Source organism: Vulpes lagopus, chromosome 2, assembly GCF_018345385.1.
Source record: "Vulpes lagopus strain Blue_001 chromosome 2, ASM1834538v1, whole genome shotgun sequence".
NCBI classification, from domain to species: Eukaryota; Metazoa; Chordata; class Mammalia; order Carnivora; family Canidae; genus Vulpes; species Vulpes lagopus.
In genome coordinates, this window is record NC_054825.1 from 72,793,602 (window position 1) to 72,816,740 (window position 23,139).

The window sequence follows — 23,139 nt, forward strand, 5'->3', positions numbered from 1 at the left end:
GCCTTGTCCCCTCTCCTTGCAGCATCTGCAGTCCTGATGCCCCATGTCTGAAAGGGGTGCTCTACCTGCGGGTCCTGGAGCCCTGCCAGGAGTTTCTGGAGATGCTGGTTGGCCCAGCCTCTTAGGGAAGAGGAGAAGATGCTAGGCTAAGGGAGTGACCCAGGGGTGGAGCTCTAACCTGTTTATAGGATCGTGGCTCCTCGGAGGCTGGCAGAGTCACAGTCCTATCTCATTGGAATAGTTGCTTCCAGCCAGCCAGGGAGCTGGCATCTTGGCAGGAGCTGGTCCTGGAGTGGATCCAGAGGGTTGGTATGGAAAGACTGACAACTAGGGGACCACCTGGCCATCCTCACCAGGTAACAGTGTCGCCAAGCCCATGGGCATCACTCAGGGCAAGGCCTGGGGCTGGAGTTCATTATGGGAAGCGTGACACAGTTAAAACCAAGGTGATTCTGGCCTCTGCAGAAGGCCCGGGTACCAGAGCTGGGGTCTCTGACAAGGCAGAGGTCAAAGATGGGAGGCAGGGGGTAAAAGAGTCTATGCTTAGGGATGGGGAGTGGGTGGGGTAGGTTGATGACCAGCATCCATAGAAGTGAGGGCCTGGGAGACCAGAGCCTACCCTCTCCTCTATGAGTGACCAGCCAGCCTCCCCCTTAGAGCCTCTCACCCTCCTCTCTGCAAAAGCTCACATGCCGTGGCAGAGAACACAGTGGCTGCATGTCACACAAGGACGCCCCACCAGGCCCACAGTTCATCACTGCAGGTAGTAGACTTTCTGGAACTGGCTGGGGCCAAGGAACCACCCTGTGTGTCTCAAGAGTTTTGCCAGGCCAATTCCCTATCCACAGCCAATTACTTACTGGGCCAAGAGATGAGGCTGCAACCAGGTCAAAGAAGTCTACAAACTGCTAACCCCACTCCTTCCACATGCTTCCTCTCAGCCCAGATTTCTCATCCTCTGCTATGGACCCCAGCCAGAGGGACTGGCTCTTCAGGTCTCTCCTGATGCCCTATGCAGTGCCATGAAAGAGGCTAAGTGTATCAAGCTCACTATCCTCATTCTCAGACTTTGCCAGGCTTCTGGATACCCGGGCCTGAGTCAAATCCAGTCAAGCAACTCCAGACTGGTGTCCCTGGAGAAGACTTGCCTGGCTCAAGCCAGGTACCAGGCAATCCTAGGAAATATAAAAGGGACCCCTCCATTGAAGGACAGCACCTGCTGCCCCAGCCCCTATCAGCCTGAGGTCTAGAGGATGCCCCCACCCTCCCTGCACGGCATCCACCCACCAAGGTGGACACCAGTGAAAACGTCCTGATGGGACTCTGGGAAGAATCCAGGGCTGCAGGAGCAGGGTAGTGGAGGGGCTGGACAGCTCTGACTCAATCTGCTCCTCCCATCAGGGCTTTGAGCCCCAGAAGCCAGCTGTGGAGGTTTCTGTAGTATCTGTCTTCATCCTTATCTTCCTGGAGAAGTCTGGGCATCATTTTCCTGCTGCCCTCTGCCTGCCCTAGACCCAGCCCAGTGGCAAAACTGAAGCCTATGGTGCAGTGACCCTGGGAGCTTGAGTCTGCCCATAGGCCTGGAAGGTACCTTGTCTCCAGCTGATGTTGTTGGGACTGGTTGAGTCTCCAAGATCAAGACTTAACCCCCAGCCTTCAAGTGGGTTCCTAGGGCAGCCTCGGCAGTGGCTTCACCCAGCCCTTTCCTGCTGGAGCTGGGCTGGCAGGGCAGGCCTGCCATCTAGGACTTGCTCTGGGACAAGCCTGCTGTGTGATCCAGGACCATCAGCTCAGCATGACTCAGGAGATACGGGGCCTGAGGCTGTTCTTGAATTTTCCACTCCTCCTCCCTCCAACCTCCCCTATGACAGTGGGCCAATGGAGGCCAGCAGGCCGAAAGGCAGCTTGCTCATTTTTCTCTTCCTGGTGAAGACCCCATGGTACAGAGCCCATGGTCTGGACTCCTGTAAGGGGATTCCAGCCCTGTCATACTTGCTTGGGTCCCATCCCCTGTGATGGGCAAGAGCCAACACTGAACCTCTACACAGGGAGGAGGCTAGAGGAGGCTCTGGGGTCCCTGCATTGGGAGAAAAGTGGCTGAGACTTTCAGCAGGAAAGTACTCTCAAGATCCTACAGGAAGCGGGGAGGGGGGGGGGCGTTGGGGGGGATCCCTGTTGGAAAAGCCCTCCCTCCATAGCATATAACATTCAGGATCAGTCATCAATTAAGGCAGTATTTCAGATGGGGGAGGGGCATTTCAACAGAGAAAGGGAAGCCCCAAAGCCTTCAGGAGAATCATATTAGTTAGTTCAATATTCATATTGGTCTAAAACAAAGCTGTGAAATTCTACTGTTTAGGTATCTCCAAGGCACTGGAGGAAATGTGCATGCTTTTACAAAGGAGCAAAATCCTGGGAAGGTAGAACAGCATAGGAGATGTGAGCTCTGGCCTTGACCTTTGTGACCTATGGCAGCTGTCCTTTCTGAGTCTCAATCCTCTCATCTGTAAAACGGGAGGAAATGAAAGTACCACTTGTATGTACCACCTTAGGAGGTTGTCAGGAAGATAGATTAAGTTGGGATATGTAATCAGCTTAGTACGGCTCCTAGAAATATGACAAGCACTGAATAAATAGTAATAAGAGCAATTATCTAGAAACTGCTTTTTTTTTCTTTTTTTTTTTTGCTAAGCACTCTACAGGAATTAATACATTTCGCCTCTATTAACTAGTCCCACTACATTTGAGGAAATGGAGACACTGACAGGTTTAGTGACTTGTCAGGGTCACACAGCAAGTAAGCAGAGTACCAAGGTTAAGGTCCAAATATCCTGGCTGGGAGCCTGCCTTGCCCACTCCACTCCACCTCCCTGAGTAATGACCTGACATTGTATTTATTGTCACAGCCCATCCTGTGGTGCTCTGCGCTAGTGATGGTTTTAGAGGCGATGAGAAATGGGGCTTCACCCTGGGGAAAATATCCTGCCAGGGGACAATGGGTTTCTTAAGGTTGAGAGGCTTTGGTGACCAGACAGAGAAATGGACAATGATGCTCAAACTGGGCATGGTGACTGGCTGGGTAGGAGCAGCCGGGTGCACTTGGTAGCCCTGGGTGGCTCTAGAGCAGCCCATAGGCTATGATCCGGAGGAGGGGGCATCTGGGCTGCCTCTGTCCTCCACCCTCCCCACCTCCAACCTCCCACCCCCACCCCACAGCTCCCTCCCTCCAGGGCCACAGGATCCTGGCCAGCACTTTCTCTGTGGCAGGCAGTGATGGAATCTGGGTGCAGGGAGGAAATGGAACCAGGGGTCTAAAAAGCCGTCTCTGCCATTTATGAGCTCTGGCTTAAGGCCTATAGAGTCAAAACATTGCCCTGGAGTTAATCCCCAAGAGGGGAGAAACAAGTATACTTTTGAGGGGCAAGGGGAGGATGCAGAAGGTTGGGGCATCACTAGTGCTCTACCAGAAAGTTGACAGGAATGATAAAGACACTCGGCAGGAAGGCGCAGGAGAGTGAGGCGGGGACCCACAGGGCACTAGTCCTGAGTGCCTCTGCTGGGGCCCATCGTCCTTTAAATTTCTCTATGGGAATAGAGAGCTGGTCATGCACACTGAGCCAGCCCTGTGCAGAGCCCGGGCGGGTTCCTGGCAGGAGACTCTGGGGCCACAGGCATGGAGGGGACCGGTGATTGGAGGGCACAGGGCAGAAAAGCTCTTTGGTTTCATCACAACACCGTGTGATGAAACCCCACGAGGCCCCACGAAGCCACAGGTCTGTCCCACAAGCACAGTGCTACCTTGGTCTCTGATCGCAGGGGTTTTCCATAAGAAACGTGTGCAGGGCGCCCAGAAAAAGCTACATAGCTAGGCCTCAAGAACAGAAGCCCAAGGTCCCAGGGTTCCAGGCAGTGGCAAGGGCATCAGCAGTAGGGATTTGAGGAGATCCCCTTTGTGCCTATCCCCAGAAGGACTTGGCACTCCCCGTCTGCCTTCCTTCTCCCAGCACCTCTGCTCCGTCTGCCCCCTTGAGCCTGTGCCCTTGCAGTTTCTTCTTCCTCCTTGTCAGGCCTGTCAGTGGGCAGATGTGGCCTCCAAGGTGTCTGAATACACAATGGCCTCCTGTTCACCGTAGTGGCCTGATGCTCCTCTAGTGGCCTGATGCTCCTGCGGTTTCCTATTTCACACCCAAGAGAGGGGGAGTAGCTCAGCTTGCCTGCTAGTCCCACCTCCCTCCAGGGCACTGGGGGGTGCAGCAGAGTCCCTTGCTTCACCAAAGGGCTGCCTTCCCTGGGAGCTCTGGGGGTGGGCAGCCCCAAACTGACATGTCCAGTGTGGTGGCCACTCCTTAGGCCCTCGTTTCCCTGCTTTCACCACCATGCTGTCCAATTCTGTCCCGGCAGGGGAGGGGAGCCCCACAAATTCTACCCCCCATTGGTCTGCCATGCCCAGAACCACGGCCCTGAGGACAGTGGTGGCAAAGGCAGGTCCCAGAGCTCCTGGCAGCGTTACTCAGCTCAGAGTGGTGGGCCCCGTCGTCGTGAGTAACAGGAGGGACCGAGCCATCTGTTATTTCTCTCCAGGGGGAGGCCTCTGCCTGCTGGCAGCTCACTGTGAGGGTCCTGGAGGCACGGAACCTGGGCTGGACTGACCTGTGTGAGTAACTATTTCTTGGGCTCCAAGGGTATAGTGACGACCCGGTCCTATGGGAAAGGCCCACCAGAACCTGGCGGCTGGGCTGGGCTGCCCACAGGGGCTGCCAGGGTCGTGGTAAGAACCTGGTGAGGCCCCTAGGAGAGGAGTGTAAGGAATTCTCTCTCCCCCTGGTCTCTTGATGTTGGCAGTGAGCCAGGCAGACCCCTATGTGACCCTGCAGTTGCCAACCACACCTGGAACAAAGTTCAAGACCAAAACGATCACCAACTCCAGCCATCCTGTATGGAATGAGACCTTCAGTTTCCTAATCCAGAGTCAGGTCAAGGTAAAGGCCAGGACCGTGCACCCAAAGACAGGCTGTACCCTTCTTTGGGAGCACACTCCCCTCCCACCCCCAGCTTAGAGGCCCTGGGGATGAGTGTCTCTGTTCCCAGCCTGGATGTGCCGTGTGGGAAAGAATGTGGGACCCACTGTGTGGTTGTGAGCCTGACCTCTGGCAAGTTCCTGGTCCTCTCTGTGCCCATTTGCGGAATGGAGACAGTAAGAATACCTTCCTGATGGGGTTGTTATGAGGTTAAATGACATAATGCATGGAAGACTCCTAGTACAGTGCCCAGGACATATGGTGCCTTGGGAGCATGTAGGGTACAGAGGTGAGGAAAGGCTGAAATAATGTTATTTTTATAAAAACAAAAATTAGCAGGGGGAGATTAGGAACTCTGCTGGATTTCCTTTCAGTGCTTTTAAGTTTTACTATTATTTTTATTTTGAAGTACAAAGTGTGCAGGCCTAATGATCCTTTCTGACCCTGGGTATCAAGTAAAAGTTCAACAGGTATGGAGTATAGTAATGGGTAAATGAGATAAGTTGCTGTTTGCGGGTCCCCAGAATGTTCTGGAGCTAAATGTCTATGATGAGGACTCAGTCACGGAGGATGATGCCTGCTTCAAGGTTCTCTATGACGTCTCAGAAGTCCAGCCAGGTGAGCTGCTCCGGAAGACCTTCTCCCTGCGTCCCCAGGTAAGTGGGGAGGTCCCACCCCTCTGCACCCTACCCCTCTAGGCCCCAGGCTGAGGAAGTCACACAGCTTCTCCCTTCCGGTGGGATGCTGCAGCCTAGAACTCATCCTCAGCAAGAGGGAAACCCCTCCCTGAAATATTTGCATTTTAATAGGAAAGGAGAAGCCTTTACTAGACTGTTAAGGACTGAATCACTCAACGGAGAGCTTTTAGCCAACTGTGGGAGGAAGGTTTCTAGTGGTGATGAACTTAACGTCAATCGAAACACAGCTCAGTGTAACTAACCCTTGGGGCAGTTGGGACATGGCTCCATCTCTCCTGCCTCAGTGCCTGAGGCCCGCTCTATGAAGGTCTCTGCTCCTTCTCCAGCAGGTGAAGGCTAGGGAATGGGAGGCAGGGTTCTGGGGTCAGGTCCCCCCTCGAGAAGAATGGGAGAGATGGGCCCTGGGCATCCTTCAGCCTTTTGGGGGCACCTGGGTGGCTCAGTGGTTGAGCATCTGCCTTCAGTTCAGGTCGTGATCCCGCGGTCTTGGGATCGAGTCCCACATCAGGCTCCCCTCAGGAAGCCCGCTTCTCCCTCTGCCTGTGTCTCTGCCTGTGTCTCTCATGAATAAATAAATCTAAAAAAAAAAAAAAAAAAAAAAGCCTCTTTTGGCTTGTGCTCTTCATCTCCTTCAGCCCTGCCAGAAGGGAGACCTGTGCTCTGCAGACTTCTCAGCTTGTGGGTAACTTGGGCAAGTGGCCCATCTTCTCCCACTTCTCAATCTCCGCGTCAGCGAAGTGGGAAGAATCGTAATACCGCGCCTCCCCCGGGGACTGCTCGAGATGAGACAGTGCCTAGTCCAAGAACTGTCAGCTCCAAAGATATGTGTAAAAGTTGATGACTTGCTCATCTTTGATTTCAGGGACAGGAGGAGCTGGACGTGGAGTTCTTGCTGGAAAAAACGTTAGTAATCATCACACAGCCCAGGGAGTGTCTCAAGACCCAGGCTTTACTGAGGGAAATGTCTTTGACCCAGATTCTCTGTCCCTTGTGTCTCCACCACTGGGGGGTCCTCTTGGAGGGATGAGGAGAAGGGGGTCACTGCTTCCTTGGCCCCTGTCTCCCCCTGTCTCCTCACCTTGCACTCTTCAGAAGTGCTTCCCTCACCCTGAATGGTATCTTAGGGTCCCTCAGCATCACCCAGGGAGGCCCTCTGGGTGCTGGGGGCGGCTCAGTGCAAGCAGCATTTGCCTTTGTCAGGCTGAGCTCCAGGTGTTTTTATTTTTCCAGGTCAGACTGCCCAGAAAACCTCATCACCAACAACGTCCTTGTGGTAACCACGCCCCCACCCTCCCCAGGCTTGTGAGAGGGAGCAAGGGGCAGGGCCCCAGAGCACCCACTGAGGTGGGCGGTGCAGAAAGGATAGGTGGGGACAGGACTTTGTGGTTAGACCACACCCCCCACCCCCCCCCACCCCCCCCCACCCCCCCCCCCGGGCCTCCCAGCTAGGTGGTTCCCTGGGGCTGGGGCCTGTCAGAAACGTGAAGGGAGGGAGGCCCAGTCTCTACTGGGAGGAGCTTCTGGCCCAAGATCCAGTGGCTGAAGGACTGTCGGGGCAATTTTAGGGCTCCTGATAGTGTTTCATCACCTGTGATGGACTCCTAGTTCTTAGACTCAGAAGGTGATGAGGAAGCCACGCAAGCCGGGCCCAGCTGGGATGATAGTACTAAAGTAGCAGAGGCTCAGAGGGAGTTTCCAGGGTGCTGTGCTTCCAGCCTGGGGACTCTGGGTAAGAGGCAGGGGGTCAGTCAGCTCCTCCTGGAGATGGTAGAGAGTCTTGGTCAGCCCTTCTAAAACAGAGCAAGCTCACAAAGCTGCAGTGGACAGGAATGGGTGATAAAGAATGCACTAGAAGCTTTCTACTCAGAGGTCACAGGCCAGCATCACAGGCATGACCTGGGGGAGCAGAGCCAGTCTTAATGTGAGATAAGTCACCTAGAGCCCCAAACTGCAGGAGGCCTCTGCCCTCAGGATCGTACCCATGCCTGTTTGATGAACTAGTATTAGTTTCAATAAATGCACATTAAAATCATCATACCTATGGCAGCTGCTTTTTATCTGAGATGATGAAGACCAGTGGTGGGTCAATAAACTCAGCAGGTGGATGGGAGAGAGTCGGTCAGGAGCTGGGTGCGCTCGGGCATCAGATGACATGCATTGCAGCGAATGCAGCAGGCTCACTTGGCAAGCTGGTCATCGGCAGGCCAGCGGGAGATACTGTCGTTGCTAAAATGTTAAGGGCTTCCCTAATCGGTCCATCACCCCGTAGACCCATGGTTTGCATATTACTGTTCTCGGAGCAGTTGTAAAAGGCACCCTCCACGCTGAGTCCACAGAGAAATGCAAGGAAGGCCAAACGGTGCCTGAGGGTTGGGTGGCCTTCAGAGATCCCTGAAGTTTGGCAAATCTTGGAAAGATTTGCTGGGGGTGTGCACGGGGTGGAGGTAGGAGTTCTCCTGGCTGCTCCAGAACATCTGACCTAGCAGTCGTAGCAGATTGGGGGTGGAGGGTGGTAGTTCTGCCTCCCATCCCACTCTGACCCCCACTTCCTGTTCTGTGTGTGGTGGATTTGGGACAGTGGGGCTCAGAGGGTGAATTTGAGGGGACCTCAGCTTTCTCTGCAGAGCCCCTTGCCCATGATTTGGTCTGCCCTAGGCCCGAGAGCTGTCATGCCTGGATGTCCGTCTGGACAGTGCCGAGAGCACAGCCCAGGTCACAGGTGAGGTCTGCTCAGAACCAGATCCGGTCTCTGCTAGATGGGGTGGCTGGGAAACCTGTGCAGGGCAGAATGTGAGCAGCAGAGCTCAATCTTTTTCTTCTTGCTCACACAGCACAAAGGCAACAAGTCTCCTCTGGGCAGGAGGGTCCCCTGACCTGGGGGAGGGTGTGTTGCAGGAGGTGGGAGTCCAATGGGGGTTGTGGGAGGGCCCTTTCCAGAATCAGGTCTACCATGGTCCAAGCTTCTAGGTCCCAACCCTGTTGGAGTAGTGCTGCCAGTTTCCTGGGGTCTGGGCTCAGATGCCTGGCTCTCATTCCCCTCGGGCTAATCTGCCCACTTGCTATGCTACCTAGATGAGGAGCAGCTGAAGCTGGAGCTGGTGCTGAAGGGGTCATATGAGGACACGCAGACATCTGCCCTGGGTACGGCCTCTGCCTTCCGCTTCCATTACCTGGCAGCCCAAGAGACAGAACTGAGTGTGCAGCTGAGGGTAGGTCTTGCCTTCGGAGCTCTCCTACTTTGGGCCAGCTCCAGCTGTCATGGCCCCTCTCAGGCCAATGCCATCTCCCCAAGTTAGGTGCTAAGCCCTTGGCACACAGGGAGACTCACTAGGAGCCCAGAGCAGGCACAGGGGGTGCTGTGCCTCGTCAGCCTCTGTTTGAACCTTTCAATGGCTCCTGCATCGATGCTCTTCGGATAAATGCCCTCTCTGTGCCTGCCAGGCTTTGCATGGCCTGGCCTCTGCCCACCTCTGCTCTGCTGCCTCATCTGATTCCACGCTCCCCCCTTTCACGATGCTCCAGTGTTTGTCTCTTTCCCAACATGCCAAGTGCTTTCTGTGTTCTCCTGTTTCTCCTTCCAAGGCTGCTAGCTCCTCCTCCTCCTCTTCTCCTTCCTCCTCTTCCTCCTCTTTTAGATCTCAGTTCAAAGGGGGCCTCTCCAGGGGGGCCCTCCTTGACCTCCCACACCCCACCTTTGGTTATTGTATCATATCACACTGCTTATTTCCTTTACAACATTTTTTTCCTTTACGACTTTTGCTAACATCCATTCGTTACCTATTTTGTTATAAATTCATATACATACCTCAGAACAAAAATATTAGCAAGTATTTTAATAATTAGCAATTATAATAATTAGAATTATAAAAATTGTAAGTGTTGTGATTATTTTTCTATTATCAGAGAGGGACTCTGTCCGGGTCACTGTCTAGATACTCAATTAGGACTGGTTGAATGAATGAATATTTCCCTCCAGAGCTCTGAAAGCAATGACTGGAATTCAGACAAGTCAGCTGGGCACCTCACTGTGCCCCTGAGGTCCTTGGCCATGGGGAAGGAGGTGACTGTTAACGTTCCTGTTATAAATGTAAGTGGCCTCAACTGTATGGGAAGTGCCAGTGAGAACAAAGATGGGGAGCCCAGGCCCCCAGGGGATACCCACATTGCCCCCAGGGTCTAGAATATTTTAACCTGATCTCTTGCTTTGATTTCAGACCCCAGGAGTGAGGCTGCAGCTCAAGGCTGAGGGCTGGTAAGGGATATCCCTATCTGTGGGGGACAGTGCAGGGTGGTCCCGAGGCAGGGGGGTGCTATGGAAAGGATGGCCCCTGGGGTTGGGAGCAGGGAGGTAATTTGGCAGCTATCGTGGGCTTGGCCGGTCAGCGGCTGAGCTCTGTAGTGCCCCCTGACCCTTGGATTGTCTACTGCCCCAGCCCTAAGGAGCTGGCTGTGCGCCTGGGCTATGATTTGTGTGCCGAGGAGAAAGCTTTCCTGAGCAGGAGGAAACGGGTGGTGGCCAGAGCCCTCAAGCAGGCCCTGCAGCTGGACAGAGACCTACAGGAAGATGAGGTTTGGGGGTACAGGGGAATGTGGGTGCAATACCTTGGAATGGCCTTAAGGAAGTACCTGATTCCTCTGCCCTCTCCAGACACCCTTGTCAGCAGAGATGGGAGTGGACATGCAGGGGTGGGGGTAAGCCTTGGGGTTCTCACTCCCTTTCAGGTCCTGTCCAGGGATAAGAGCTGTCACTTGCTAGGGAGGATTGGGGTGCTAGGTCTAACCCCGACTCCATCAGGCCTGACCACAAGGTCCCTTCCCTGGAGCCAGGAAGCAGCTCCATCCTGGTCCTTAAGCCAACCAATGTCTGTGTATGGTCCAGGTCCCTGTTGTGGGCATCATGGCCACAGGAGGAGGTGCCCGGGCCATGACCTCTCTCTACGGCCACCTGTTGGCCCTGCAGAAGCTGGGCCTCCTGGACTGTGTGACCTACTTCAGTGGCATCTCAGGCTCTACATGGTGAGGGCCCTGGGGACTGGAAGAGTAGAGAGATCAGGTCTCAGAGGGGATGGGGTAGACACTAGAGGAACCCTTTATGGTGGAAGCCAAGTGGGTGTGAGCAGTACGGTTTGATGGGTGCCAAGTGGCTTTCTCAAAAGGGATGAAGTATATATTACAGAGGTCCTCCCGTGAGAGAGGCATTGTAGGACATCCATTCCACACGACAGAAGAGGTGTGAGTAAGGCAGCTGATTCAGAAGGAGCTAGGGTTTGAGTTTCTGCAACAGCACTTACTGGGCAACTTATTTCCTCTGATTCTCAGTTGACTCATCTCCAAAATAGGTGTGATAGTAGTACATACTCCATGGGATCGTAGTAGGCTAGCCCAAGTAAAACACTTCTACCTTGTCTGACATGTACCAGGAACCCCAAATTGGTAGCTCTTTTTTTCTTTAATCATTATTACCTCATTTAAATCCACATAACACTCTCTAGGGTAGTTTATTATTTACTGTCCCTATAGTATAGATGAAGAAATTTCGATGAAGAGATGCTATCTTACCCAAAGACAACATTGCCTCCCTATACCCGGCCCTGATTATAATGAGGTGGGACTTTTCACTGTTAGAGATTCATTCCTTTGAATCTTATTGAAATGTGACTTTAAGTAGTAAAAGAGGAGTAAATTCAGGGGACTTTAGGTGATGGCTATTGACAAGCAGAGTCTTAAAAGGCTTCTTCAGGACAGGCTCATGAAGATGGGTGTAGGGTCTAGATCTGCTCTGTACAGTGGAGTAGCCGCTAGTCACATGTGGTTATCAACAAACTAAAATGTGGCTAGTCCAAATTGAGATGTGTTACAAATATAAAATTTGAAGACTTAGGTTGAAAAAATACACATTTATGTTAATTTTTTATGTAGATTACATGTTGCAATGAGAATTTTGGATATATCGAATTAAAATATACTATTAAAATTAATTTTTATCGCTCTCTTCTTGCTTTTTCAAAATGTGGTTACTAGGAAATTTCAAATTACATATGTGGCTCACATTATATTTACATTGGACAGAGCTGATCTGAGAGAAAGCCCCAAGACACATTTTCCAGATGACAGGGCCTGGGCTGCAGGAGCACCATGTTGGGAGAAGAAGGACAGTGGCAAGGAGGAGTTGCAGTGACCCAAGCTGGGCCTCCGTCTCCCACCATACTGTCCCTTTATTCTCCCAGGGCCATGGCCCACCTCTACGGGGACCCTGAGTGGTCACAGAAGGACCTTGAAGGACCCATCAAATATGCCAGGGAGCACCTGGCCAAGAGCAAGCTGGAGGCCTTCTCCCCAGAGCGCCTAGCAAGCTACCGCCAGGAGCTGGAGCTGCGGGCCAAGCAGGGCTACCCCACAACTTTTGTGGACCTGTGGGCTCTCGTGCTGGAGTCTATGCTACACGGCCAGGTAGGGCACCGATGCTTGCACGGCAGGATGTGAGCACACCAGCCTTGGGGCTAAGGCAGTTGCACCCTTAGCTATTGTGCATGGGCATATCCTGCAGGGTGCGGGAGGCTGGGATCTGTGGGGAAAGGACATGGGGTCCACAGTGTCTCAGCATCTGCTGTACTTTGGGATGCTGCCTTTTTGTGTCAGGCTATTTTTCACTTCATTGCAGTGAAATAGAGATTTCTGGATCTCTTAGGAGCTTAGGGATGAGTCAATGCCTGAATCAGTTAAGTAAACAAAACTTTCACATTTTGTCAGTGAGATTGCCTGAATATTTTTAATTTTATTAATACTGCAATATAGAATGTTTTCTTCTATATCTTCATGGTAGTGTTAAAAGCACAGACTCTAGGGGCACCTGGGTGGCTCAGTGGTTGAGCGTCTGCCTTCAGCTCAGGTCCTGATCCCGGGGTCCTGCCTGCCTCTCCCTATGCCTCCCTTCTCTCTGTCTCTCATGAATAAATAAATAAAATCTTTAAAAAAAAAAAAAAAAAGCACAGATTCTGGAGCCAGATTCCCTGGATTTAATCTCAGTTCCTCTTACTAGCTATGTGTTCTTTAAGTGACTAGTTACAAGCTACTAACCTCTTCCGGACTCAGTTTTCTCATCTGTTCAGTGGCAATGAGTGAGAATAGTACTTTGATCTCACAGGCTTATTATGAGCACTCAGTGGAGCTTTGGCTTAGAGTTAGCATTGTTAGCTATTATATTTTTTTACTGTTTATTGTAACACTATGAAGACCAAACTGAGCAGAAACATTTTTTACAAATTGCTTCTTTAAGGAAAGTTTAGTAAGTCAATTGCTAAATCTTATATTAACTGATAGAATTTTAAAATCAGTAATTTTTTTCTAGTATTGTTTTACCACATATAATTATCTGAACCTTTCTTTTAAAGCATTTGGAACAACTAAAATGCAAAAAAAGTATCTTTAACATGCATAACAAATTAACAAATATATTAGCAGAGAAAATATTCTTACCTTATCTTTGAGTGTCAGGAGTTTGACCGAGAAAGATTATCATGTAAACTAACCAAAACTGAATTTACTTTGAATTTTTTTCTTTAAATTTTATTCTTGAGGCACCTGGGTGGCTCAGTCAGTTAAGCATATGCCTTTGGCTCAGGTTATGATCTTAGGGTCCTGGGACAGAGCCCCACATCAGGCTCCCTACTCTGCAGGGAGCATGCTTCTCCTCTCCCTCTGCCCCCCCCTTCATGTCTTCTCTTTCTCTCAAATAGATAATTTTTTTTAATCTTTTTAAAAATTTTATTCTTGCTGGTAAGAACAATGCTACTTGAAAATTACCAACAATTCTTATTTATTAGTTTAAAAATATTTGTTATAAAAGTAATATTTATTATTAAATGTTATAATAATCTTCAGATCTAAGAAAATGCATAAAGTGTAAAGAATAATGTAACAAATATGCATGATCTTACCAACCAGCCTAAGAAATAGTATGTTACAGAAAGAACTGAGGCCTCCTGCGGATGCCTCCCCAGTCCCATTTCCCTCCCATCCCCAGAAGGTAACCACTACCCTGAATTTAGGTTTATCATCACATTCATATCTTCAGTCTGTATACATTATCATATTATATAATACATAATGTATAATTAAATGACATGCTTTATTTACCTTTATTATATATTTTATTATGTATACCTTTTATTATACATCCTTAAGAAAAATATGTTACTTGTACAAATGGTTTTGTACAAGTCTCCTTGTGCACAACTTTTAGAGATTCTCTGAGCCTTGAAGATACATACCTGGCAGTGGAATTGTTAGGCCATTGGGTACACATATCTTCAGCTTTCCTATCTGTTGCCAAATTGTTCTCCAAAAGGTTTCATTAATTCACACTCCCACCATCAGAGTATCATAGTTTATTTTTCTCTACACATGCTCCAGACTTAATTTTTTGTTCATTTTATGGGTGCTATACAAAATTTTATTGTAGCTTTCCATTTCCTTGATTTTTAGTGAGACCGATCATTTTTTCAAGTATATTTGTCATTGGGACTTCCTCTTCCATGGATCACCTACTCAAATCCTTTTCCATTTTTCTATTAATTCATCTTTAATATTTTCTGGAAACTTTTTGTAGAGTCTGGATATTAATCCTTTATCTGTTCTTTTGGATTTTGATGTATAATTTTAATATAATCCAGTGTATCATTCTTTTCCTTTATGGATTGTGCTTTTAGGGTCTTCTTAGAGAAATCTTTTCCTCTCCTAAAGTTATAAAATATCTTCCTATGTATCCTTATAAAAGTTTTAAAGATTTGTTTTTCACAGGACTTCACTCAGAATATATCTTCAAGTATTATGTTAACACAAATCCAATTTTGTTTTTTTCCATATGGATAGCAAACTTTCCAAATGTCACTTATTCTTTTTTCTCTACAAATCACATTACTACTTATGTCATATGTCAGGTTTCATATATTCATGGGACTTTTCCTGCGCTTTTTTCCATTCTAATGGGACTGTTTTCTGAACATGTGCCAATACTGTACTGGTTTAGAGACTCTACGTTTGTAATACATGTTGGTATCTGACAGGGCAGATTTAACCCCATCTTTCACCTTGGTTTTTCTCAGAATTATGTTGGTTTCTTTTGGCCCTTTGTTCTTCTATACGTGTAATGGAATCCACTAGTCAAGTTTCACGAGACATGTTAGAAATTTTATTCAGGGGCACGTGGGTGGCTCAGTTGGTTAAGCATCAGACTCTTGGTTTCTGCTCAAGTCATGATCTCAGGGCCCTAGAATCAAGCCCCTTGTATAACACCCTGCTCAGCAAGGAGTCTGCTTGTCTCCCTCTCTCTCTGCCCTTCGCCCTCCTCGTGTGCTCTCTCTCTAGATTAAATAATTTTTTAAAAAATTTTTATTGAAATGGCATTTAATTTATAAAACCAGTTAAACTACTTGAAATGTTATTTGTCTTGTTAATATATCCTGTGTATTCTTTTGATCTACATTTTAAGCTAATGTTCAGTTGTGAGGATATTGTGTTTTGTTAACGCCTTTTCTGCCCAGTGGAGGCAACTAGTTACTATAGAGAGTTGGGAGAAGCTTGTTTTAACTGTTTACTTTATGAGGTGCTAAAAAATCAGTTTGATCTGAGGCTATAGAGAAGACTTTTTTTTTTTTTTTTTTTTTTTTTTATTTATGATAGTCACAGAGAGAGAGAGAGAGAGGCAGAGACACAGGCGGGGGGAGAAGCAGGCTCCATGCACTGGGAGCCCGATGTGGGATTCGATCCCGGGTCTCCAGGATCGCGCCCTGGGCCAAAGGCAGGCGCCAAACCGCTGCGCCACCCAGGGATCCCTAGAGAAGACTTTTTATTTAATTACAATCTGATCCTTCAGGTAGGACTTAATGCATGGTGTTATGCACAAGATTTATAGTCATTTTTAAAAAGACAATAAGGTTTGGGGGTTTTTTGATTCACAAGAAAAACAATCTTGTATTATTGAACAAACAATGCATCCTTAAAGATGAATGCTCACATGGTTTTAAAAATTTTGTCTCAATATTAGAGCTTTTCAAATATTATTTAAGCTATCATGCTTAATCTCTTAAAGCTAACATTCATTGTATGCTTTTTAAAATAATTCTTAAATCAGACAAATTTAGTGAGTATTTCTAATTAGTTTTCAGGTAAAAGCATTTATTATCTCTATTTTATGCTATTGAACAGCTCCAAAAGTCATTTTAAATGTCAGAAAATATAACTCCATAAGAAATCACAATGTTATTAATATTATTAGAGAAATAGTATACCTCGAACTTTACACAGAACCTTATTAGTCTACACTCTTCTATAATATTGCTTCAGTTTTTGTAAAAAAAAAAAAAATTGTTTGTAAAATATACCAGTTCTAATCAATGGTTCTCAAACTATGTCTTTGAAACTTTTTTCTTTAACCTTTTGCTGGCAAGTACTAAACTGCTTAGAAGCTGCTCATCATGCCTCAGGAAGAAACTTCTAGTTTTTCTCTTGTCTTTTCCTCAATTAAGAAGGTCTTACATGTTTTGCTTCAATTCTGGCCAGAAAGGTTTTGCTTTTTGCTCCCCTGCCCATGCAATGCCTAGACCTTGTCAGGGCATCGCCAACACTGCACTCAGCTTCTACACCTCAGGGAGTCCCTTGAGTCATCATAGTGGTACTCTGCAGGATTGTGCAGGGTTGGGGATGCTCATTTGGAAACAGGGCGGGGGGCTGGGGCTGGAGATCCAGAGGCCTGCCACCACTGGCGAACTATTAAAAGGAAAAAAGAAAACTGGGTATTATTTCAGTAGATGGAGGGGTGTGCTGACCCTTTACCTCGGGTCAGAAATGGTGCATCTGGAGTAAAAGGACACATTTAACCTCATCATATGTGTCAAAAGAGCAGGTAAACAGGATTCCTGAATAAAAAGACTTTGAGAAGAGAAATTGCAGTTATTAATCAGGCTCCCTCCCTCTTCAGCACATACACACATTCATACCTGCGGGACTGACGTGTAGCTGACACAAGGTGCCAGGGGCTTGAGCAGTTGGGGATTTTTCCTGTAGGAATCTACCACTGTAGAGCTGGCGGGCAGGATGACACATCAGTGACGGAGGGCTGCAGGAGGAGGAAGGATACTGGGGGATGCTGGGGCCTTGCCACCGCTATGGGAGGGGGACTCCTCATTGGAAAGGTGGGGCTAGAATCTTGGGACATACACTTGGCTGATCATCAGAATCACCTGGAGAGGTTGAAGAAAAAAATAGATTCCTCGGTGGCTTCTGCTGATTCTCAGGAGAAACCTAGTAACCTGTCTATAGCACATTCTCTAGGTAAATCAGATAATAAGGGCTGATCGGGCAGTTTGGGAACCCCCTAGGTCTAGCTGCTGAGTGAGGTGCCTTCCAGTTGAGAGAGCCCAAGACAGGGATGGTGCATGTGTGGTCCCGCTCTGTCTGAAGCAGCCAGGATCTGTGGCAGGCTCCTTCCGGAGGCAGGGCTCCAGGCAGCCACCACCATTAACTCTGCTGATGTTGGAAATGAACCCTATTGGCATCTCTGGTCCAGATAGAATGAGACCTTTCTGTGCCCCTAGAACTCTGGGAGGCTCTCCCAAAAGGCAAGTCATAGTTCTTGCCATCAAGGCAGAACCTTGAGTTTTATTGAAGAGAAAATTGGAAAAAGGGGCAAGAATAAACAATGGGGTACAACTTCATACTGTGCAAAGCAGGAAAGCGGGGGGCAGGCGAGGAGGAGGCAAGGATGCCTGGAAAACATTTCAGAGGGGTTGAAACCTGGACTGCATTCATGTGAACCTAGAAGGGGCAGCCCATCCCCTGACAGAGCTTACAGCATATACTAAAAGGGGATTCTTGTCCTTTCTGGAAAGCGATACGTGTGTGTGCGTGTGTGCCTTTGTGGCTGTGCATCATGTTCCACATCCCCTCCACCCTTCAGCCCCAAAAGATGGACCATGCACCACAGGAGCAGAGGTGGAGTGTCACTGTTGACACTGTAGTCCTTGTGAATGGCATTCTCTTGAGATATGCAGTGTGCAATCTCTGTAGGCCTACATGCTGACCCTGCATCTGGTCAGAATATGGGGGTGGGAGTGGGAACCGGATGGGTGCACCCACCCATGCCACCCAAATTCCAATGGTGAGCTGCCTCCTCACGCTCAGCCTGTGCCCCCCCCTCCCAAGTCCTGGTAGGGTTGCTGCCTCTAGGGTGCTCCCAACCATACCTAGAGCCTCATGCCTCCCAACCCAGGTGATGGATCAGAAGCTGTCGGAACAGAGAGCAGCACTGGAGCAGGGCCAGAACCCTCTGCCCCTCTACTTGAGCCTCAATGTCAAAGAGAACGATCTGGAGACCCTCGACTTCAAGGGTACAGTCTTTAGTCCCGCCCATATAACCCTCCAACACACACATACTCATATGGACACGCACACACACATGCCTCCTGTGCACCCCACTGGTTTTCAGAGAATTCAAGCAGCAAACTCCTGACAGATCGCTCAGCCTTCTGGAAGGGAGGCAGTTCTGATGGACTGATGAGGCAGGCAGCAGAGCTCACTGTCCTGGTGGTGTGTGCTAGGGGGGAGCGGTCAGCCCAGGAGTCAGCCAGGCAGGGAGGAGGCTGGGGCCTGCGGGGGGCGGGCAGTGTCTTTGGCCCCCGTCAGAGCTGGAGCTCCCCCCAGCCCACTCTCCTCTCATTCCTGCCTCTTGCCTCTGGTCCATAGAGTGGGTGGAGTTCTCCCCCTATGAGGTCGGGTTCCCGAAGTATGGAGCCTTTGTCCCGACGGAGCTCTTTGGCTCCGAGTTCTTCATGGGGCGACTGATGAGGAGGCTCCCGGAGTCCCGCATCTGCTTTCTGGAAGGTGAGTGGTGGTTACTCCCAAGATTCTGGCCAGTCCTGAGCCAGGCTCCTTTGCGCACGGTTCTAGCTCTCGTGCAGCAGGTCCCGGGGCAGGGGCCTCTGGGTCTGGGCACTGCTGGGGTTGGGCCTTGGGGAAGAGCCATTGCAGGAGCAGCCCACCTGCCTCCCATCTTCCACCCAGCCCTCAGGGGTGATGGGAAGTGGAGTGCTGAGGCCTGAGGTTGACTTCAGGGGGTGGTTGGCCTTCAGGTATCTGGAGCAACATTTTCTCCCTGAACTTGCTGGATGCCTGGTACGACCTCACCAACTCTGGTGACACCTGGAAGCAGCACATCAAGGACAAAATCAGGAACCTGGGTAAGAAGTGGGTGGGGAGGGGAGCCTGGAATGAAGCCACTTCCTCTTCAGATGCTTGGGGGAGGGGCGCTATCAGAGGGGAGGCAGGCCCAGGCATTTCAGGGCCTTTCACTGGACCAGTGTCTTTCTCTGAGCCCAGAGGAGTCTCCTGCCTCCTTGACGACATCCTCATGGCTGGAGGCCTCATGGATGGAACCTGGAACGGCCCTGGCCAAGGCATTTAAGGGCTTCCTGACAAGCAGGCCACTCCACCAGCACAGCTGCAACTTCCTCCGGGGCCTCCAACTGCACCAGGATTATTGTAGCCACAAAGATTTCTCCACTTGGGCAGGTAAGAGCCCCTGTCCTGTATCCCTAGGTAACAAGCTTGGGCTCCTGGTGGGGGTTGAGGGATGGACCATGGTTAGGACTGGCAGAGGACTTGGGGGTGCCAAAGCATCCCCTTCTGGGTTGGCCAGCAGAGGGTCTTGGGAGGGGCTGAGTGGCGTGTGCATGCAGAGAGTGACACCAGAGGTCAGAAGGAGACATGGAAGCAAATGCAGTTGGAGGCGTAGATGATCTGTGGCGGAGTGGCTGCCCCTGACTGTCACTGCCTCCTCCATCAGACTGCCAGCTAGACTCCACCCCTGGTCAGCTGACCCCTCAGGAGCCCTGGCTCTGCCTGGTAGATGTTGGCTACTTCCTCAACACTAGCTGTCCCTCCATGTTCCGGCCAGGCCGAAGGCTGGACCTCATACTCTCCTTGGATTACTCCCTCTCCGCACCCTTTGAGGTGGGTCTGGTTGCCCCCTGGGAACCCCAGACATTCTGCAGGCCAGGCCATGCTGCAGGGCTCCTGGGTCCCCACAGGGAGAGAAGGGTGACAGGCTCCTGTCAGAGTCCTTGGTTGGGAGGAGTTGTGGGAATGCTGGGGCCCTGGGCTTCCAGGACAGGTGGGCAGGGAGGAAGCAGGACACACCCACCCCAAGAAGAACTGCTAGATGAAGCTGGGAGGAGCCCCTGGCTTGCCCACATCCATCCCCTCAAATCTTCCCTGGGGACTTAGGAGCCAGGGTGGTGGGGGTGGGGTTGGCAGTGAGGGGAGGATAGGGTCCTGGTACAGAAGTGGGTTCCCTACTGAGGCCCTCTAGGCTATGGGATTTGAATAACCTAGCAACAGAATCCCAAATGGGAGCAGGAGTGCTGGGTCTGTACCCCTCACCTAAAGATTTTGACCAAACAACATTGCAGACCACTGGAATCCTTCACCTTCCTCTGAGGCACTATGTATCTTAGCTGGTCACACACAGGTCAGGACCACGTTGTCTCAACACTGAGCAGTCAGTTTGGGCTAGAGCTATCGTAGCACTTTCTTTCTTTTTTTATATATAAATTTATTTTTTATTGGTGTTCAATTTGCCAACATATATAATAACACCCAGTGCTCATCCTATCAAGTGCCCCCCTCAGTGCCCGTCACCCAGTCACCCCCACCCCCACCCACCTCCCCTTCCACCACCCCTAGTTCGTTTCCCAGAGTTAGGAGTCTCTCATGTTCTGTCTCCCTTTCTGATATTTCCCACTCATTTTTTCTCCTTTCCCCTTTATTCCCTTTCACTATTGTTTATATTCCCCAAATGAATGAGACCATATAATGTTTATCCTTCTCCGATTGACTTACTTCACTCAGCATAATACCCTCCAGTTCCATCCACGTTGAAGCAAATGGTGGGTATTTGTGGTTTCTAATGGCTGAGGAATATTCACTTTCTAGAGCACTGACCTGAGATGACCAGGAAGTAGCTGGTTCTCTCTGGGCTCCCCTCTCCCCAACCAGGCCCTGCAGCAGACTGAGCTATACTGCCGGGCCCGGGGACTGCCATTCCCTCGAGTGGACCCCAGTCCTCAGGACCAACGCCAGCCGACAGAGTGCCACCTCTTCTCGGACCCCACCTGCCCTGATGCCCCTGTCCTGCTGCACTTCCCGCTGGTCAACGCCTCCTTCAAGGACCACTCAGCCCCCGGTAAGGCATCCCCTCCCCTCCTAACAGCCTGGCAGCTTGGACCTTCAGAGGCACTGGCTATACCCTTCCCAGAGCTCCTGTGGCCAGCAGAGGGAGGAGGTCCGCAGGCTAGTCCCACCCCATTGGGACACATCCGTTGGGGATGCCACATCCCTGCAGGGACTCTCTGCTGGCAGAGTCACTGTGCTGCTGGCCCGGGTCAGGGCCCCAGGCTCCTTTGCCACCCCCACCCCCACCCCCTGCCGATCCCCTGCCTGCACATCCCAACTACACCTGGGCTCCTCTGCTCTCCTGTTCTGGGGTGGTATGTGGGAACCCTGTATCCAGAGGCCCTCCTGCGTTGTGTTGTCTATAGACATTTCTACCCCTACCCGGGCACCGTGTGGTTGGAGGGCTAGACAGCCAGGGCAGAGCGGCCCCAGGCCCCTGGCTCTCAGGTCCTCCTGAAGCTACCTGGGATTGCAGTTGGCTTTTACCTTTCCACCCTGGCCCAGCTTGTGGTCTTTTCTCAGGAAGCTGGGCCTCTGCTCTGGGGTCCCTTAGATGTAAACCATCATCACATGCATTCCAATCCTTACCTCCTGCCAACTGCTCAGGCCGTTTTGGTGGGAAAGCCTATTTTCTGTTTTTGTACGTGATTCCTGGCTTTCTGGTTCCCACTCTAATTCCAAACCTTCCAGCTTTACCCTTAACAAGCTCAGCCCACATCTTGGAATTCTCTGTCTCTATTTCTGTCTCTCTCTCTTGACCAAAACTGGTTCTTACAAAACAAAGATCCCTTTGGCTTTCAGACTCGTGTTTCCATCATGAGTTTTCAGAAATCTTCACTAGCCTGAATGATTTTGTTGTCCAGCTGTTTCTACCTTGTCCCTGAAGGTGAAACAGAGAGAGACCATGGGGTCGCCCACGTAGTGGAAGTGCATCTGCTACAGGGAAGTGTGGGGAGCAGCCAACCCTTCATATCTCCAAACAGTACCCTGCTATCCACATTTATATTTCTAGGCAAAGGAACAGAGGGCTGGGTGGTGGGGAGTGAGGAGCCCCTTCAGGGAGGAGCAGCCCAACCCCACGGCCAGCCACGAGGCTTCCTTCTACTCAGCTCGGGGAGCCTCTGGGTCCTACCCCTCACCCCTCTCACCCTTGGGCAGGTGTCCAGCGCAGCCCCGCAGAGCTCCCAGCCAGCCAGGTGGATCTCACTGGGACCACCTCACCCTACTACCTGTTCAACATGACCTATAAGGAGGAGGACTTTGATCATCTACTGCAGCTTAGTGACTACAATGTACGGAACAGCCAGGGCGCCATTCTGCAGGCCTTGAGGACTGCCATGGAGCACCGGGCCCTGGGCACCAGGCCTCCAACAGTGAGGAATTGAGGCTGCTCAGGGACCCCAGCGCTTTGATGACCCTCCAGGGGCTAGGGCCTTAACCCAAGCACAGCTGGGTACAGCCACAGCCCTCACTGGGCTGGAGTTCCCGGGCTGTCCAGGCCTTGACCTCTTCTGCAGTGGGTCTCACGGCCCAGACGGGCTGCTTGGTACCCCAAGTTCTTCCTTACCTTCATCACTGGCTTGGGAGGAGCTGAAAGTAACTCCTCACCAGATCAGTGTGTAGAATATCTGGCCCGACCAGACAAATGTTTACATGTGATTACTTTCCTGCCAGGCAAAACAGATTTGGGGTACAAGCTGCAGGTGTCAGACCAGGAGTGGGGGCAGGCAGGGCAGGGCATGGCCTGACCGAGAGGTGGCTCCAGATATCAGACATCATCATGCTGTGTCCTGAGAATCTCCTCTTCATCCCCCTCCTCCTCTCCTCACTCTTCTATTATCCTTAAGCAACTTTAGTGACGTGTAATCCACATACCACATAATTCGTCCATCTATAGAGTACAACTCGATTGCTTTTACTATGTATTCACAGAGTTCTGCAAACCTCCCCACGGTCATTTTGAGATTTTCATCACCCCAAAAAGAAACCCTTCACCCCTTAGCTGTCAACCTCAACCCTCCCTCCCGAGCCCTAAGCAATGACTAATCTACCTTCTGTTTCTATAGATTTGCTTATTGTGGACATTTCCTATAAATGAAATTATACAACATACAGCCTTTTGTGTCTGGCTTCCTTCTCTCAGCATGATGTGTTCAAGGATCATCCATGTGGTAGCAAGCATCAGTACTTCATCC

The 23,139-nt window shown here is 50.4% G+C and overlaps 1 protein-coding gene across 1 annotated transcript; it reads left to right on the forward strand.

Moving 5' to 3' along the window:
- The first annotated feature begins 311 nt into the window (after window positions 1–311).
- On the forward strand, window positions 312–22,587 carry PLA2G4D (phospholipase A2 group IVD). The gene is made up of 20 exons (XM_041745438.1): window positions 312–356; window positions 4,582–4,654; window positions 4,843–4,979; window positions 5,543–5,674; window positions 6,579–6,619; window positions 6,947–6,989; window positions 8,372–8,435; window positions 8,789–8,925; window positions 9,693–9,803; window positions 9,931–9,968; window positions 10,150–10,285; window positions 10,596–10,732; window positions 11,944–12,166; window positions 17,985–18,102; window positions 18,458–18,595; window positions 18,844–18,951; window positions 19,091–19,282; window positions 19,557–19,723; window positions 20,768–20,954; window positions 22,103–22,587. The coding sequence occupies exons 1-20, from the start codon at window positions 312–314 to the stop codon at window positions 22,327–22,329; spliced, it is 2,454 nt and encodes an 817-aa protein (XP_041601372.1). The 3' UTR covers window positions 22,330–22,587.
- The last annotated feature ends 552 nt before the right edge of the window (window positions 22,588–23,139 follow it).

Coding starts and splice junctions, on each gene's coding strand:
- PLA2G4D (XM_041745438.1), top strand. CDS start 312: ATGGAAAGACTGACAACTAGGGGACCACCTGGCCATCCTCACCAG. Junction 4,655..4,842: donor CCTGGGCTGGACTGACCTGT/GTGAGTAACTAT, acceptor TGATGTTGGCAG/TGAGCCAGGCAGACCCCTAT. Junction 8,436..8,788: donor GAGCACAGCCCAGGTCACAG/GTGAGGTCTGCT, acceptor TATGCTACCTAG/ATGAGGAGCAGCTGAAGCTG.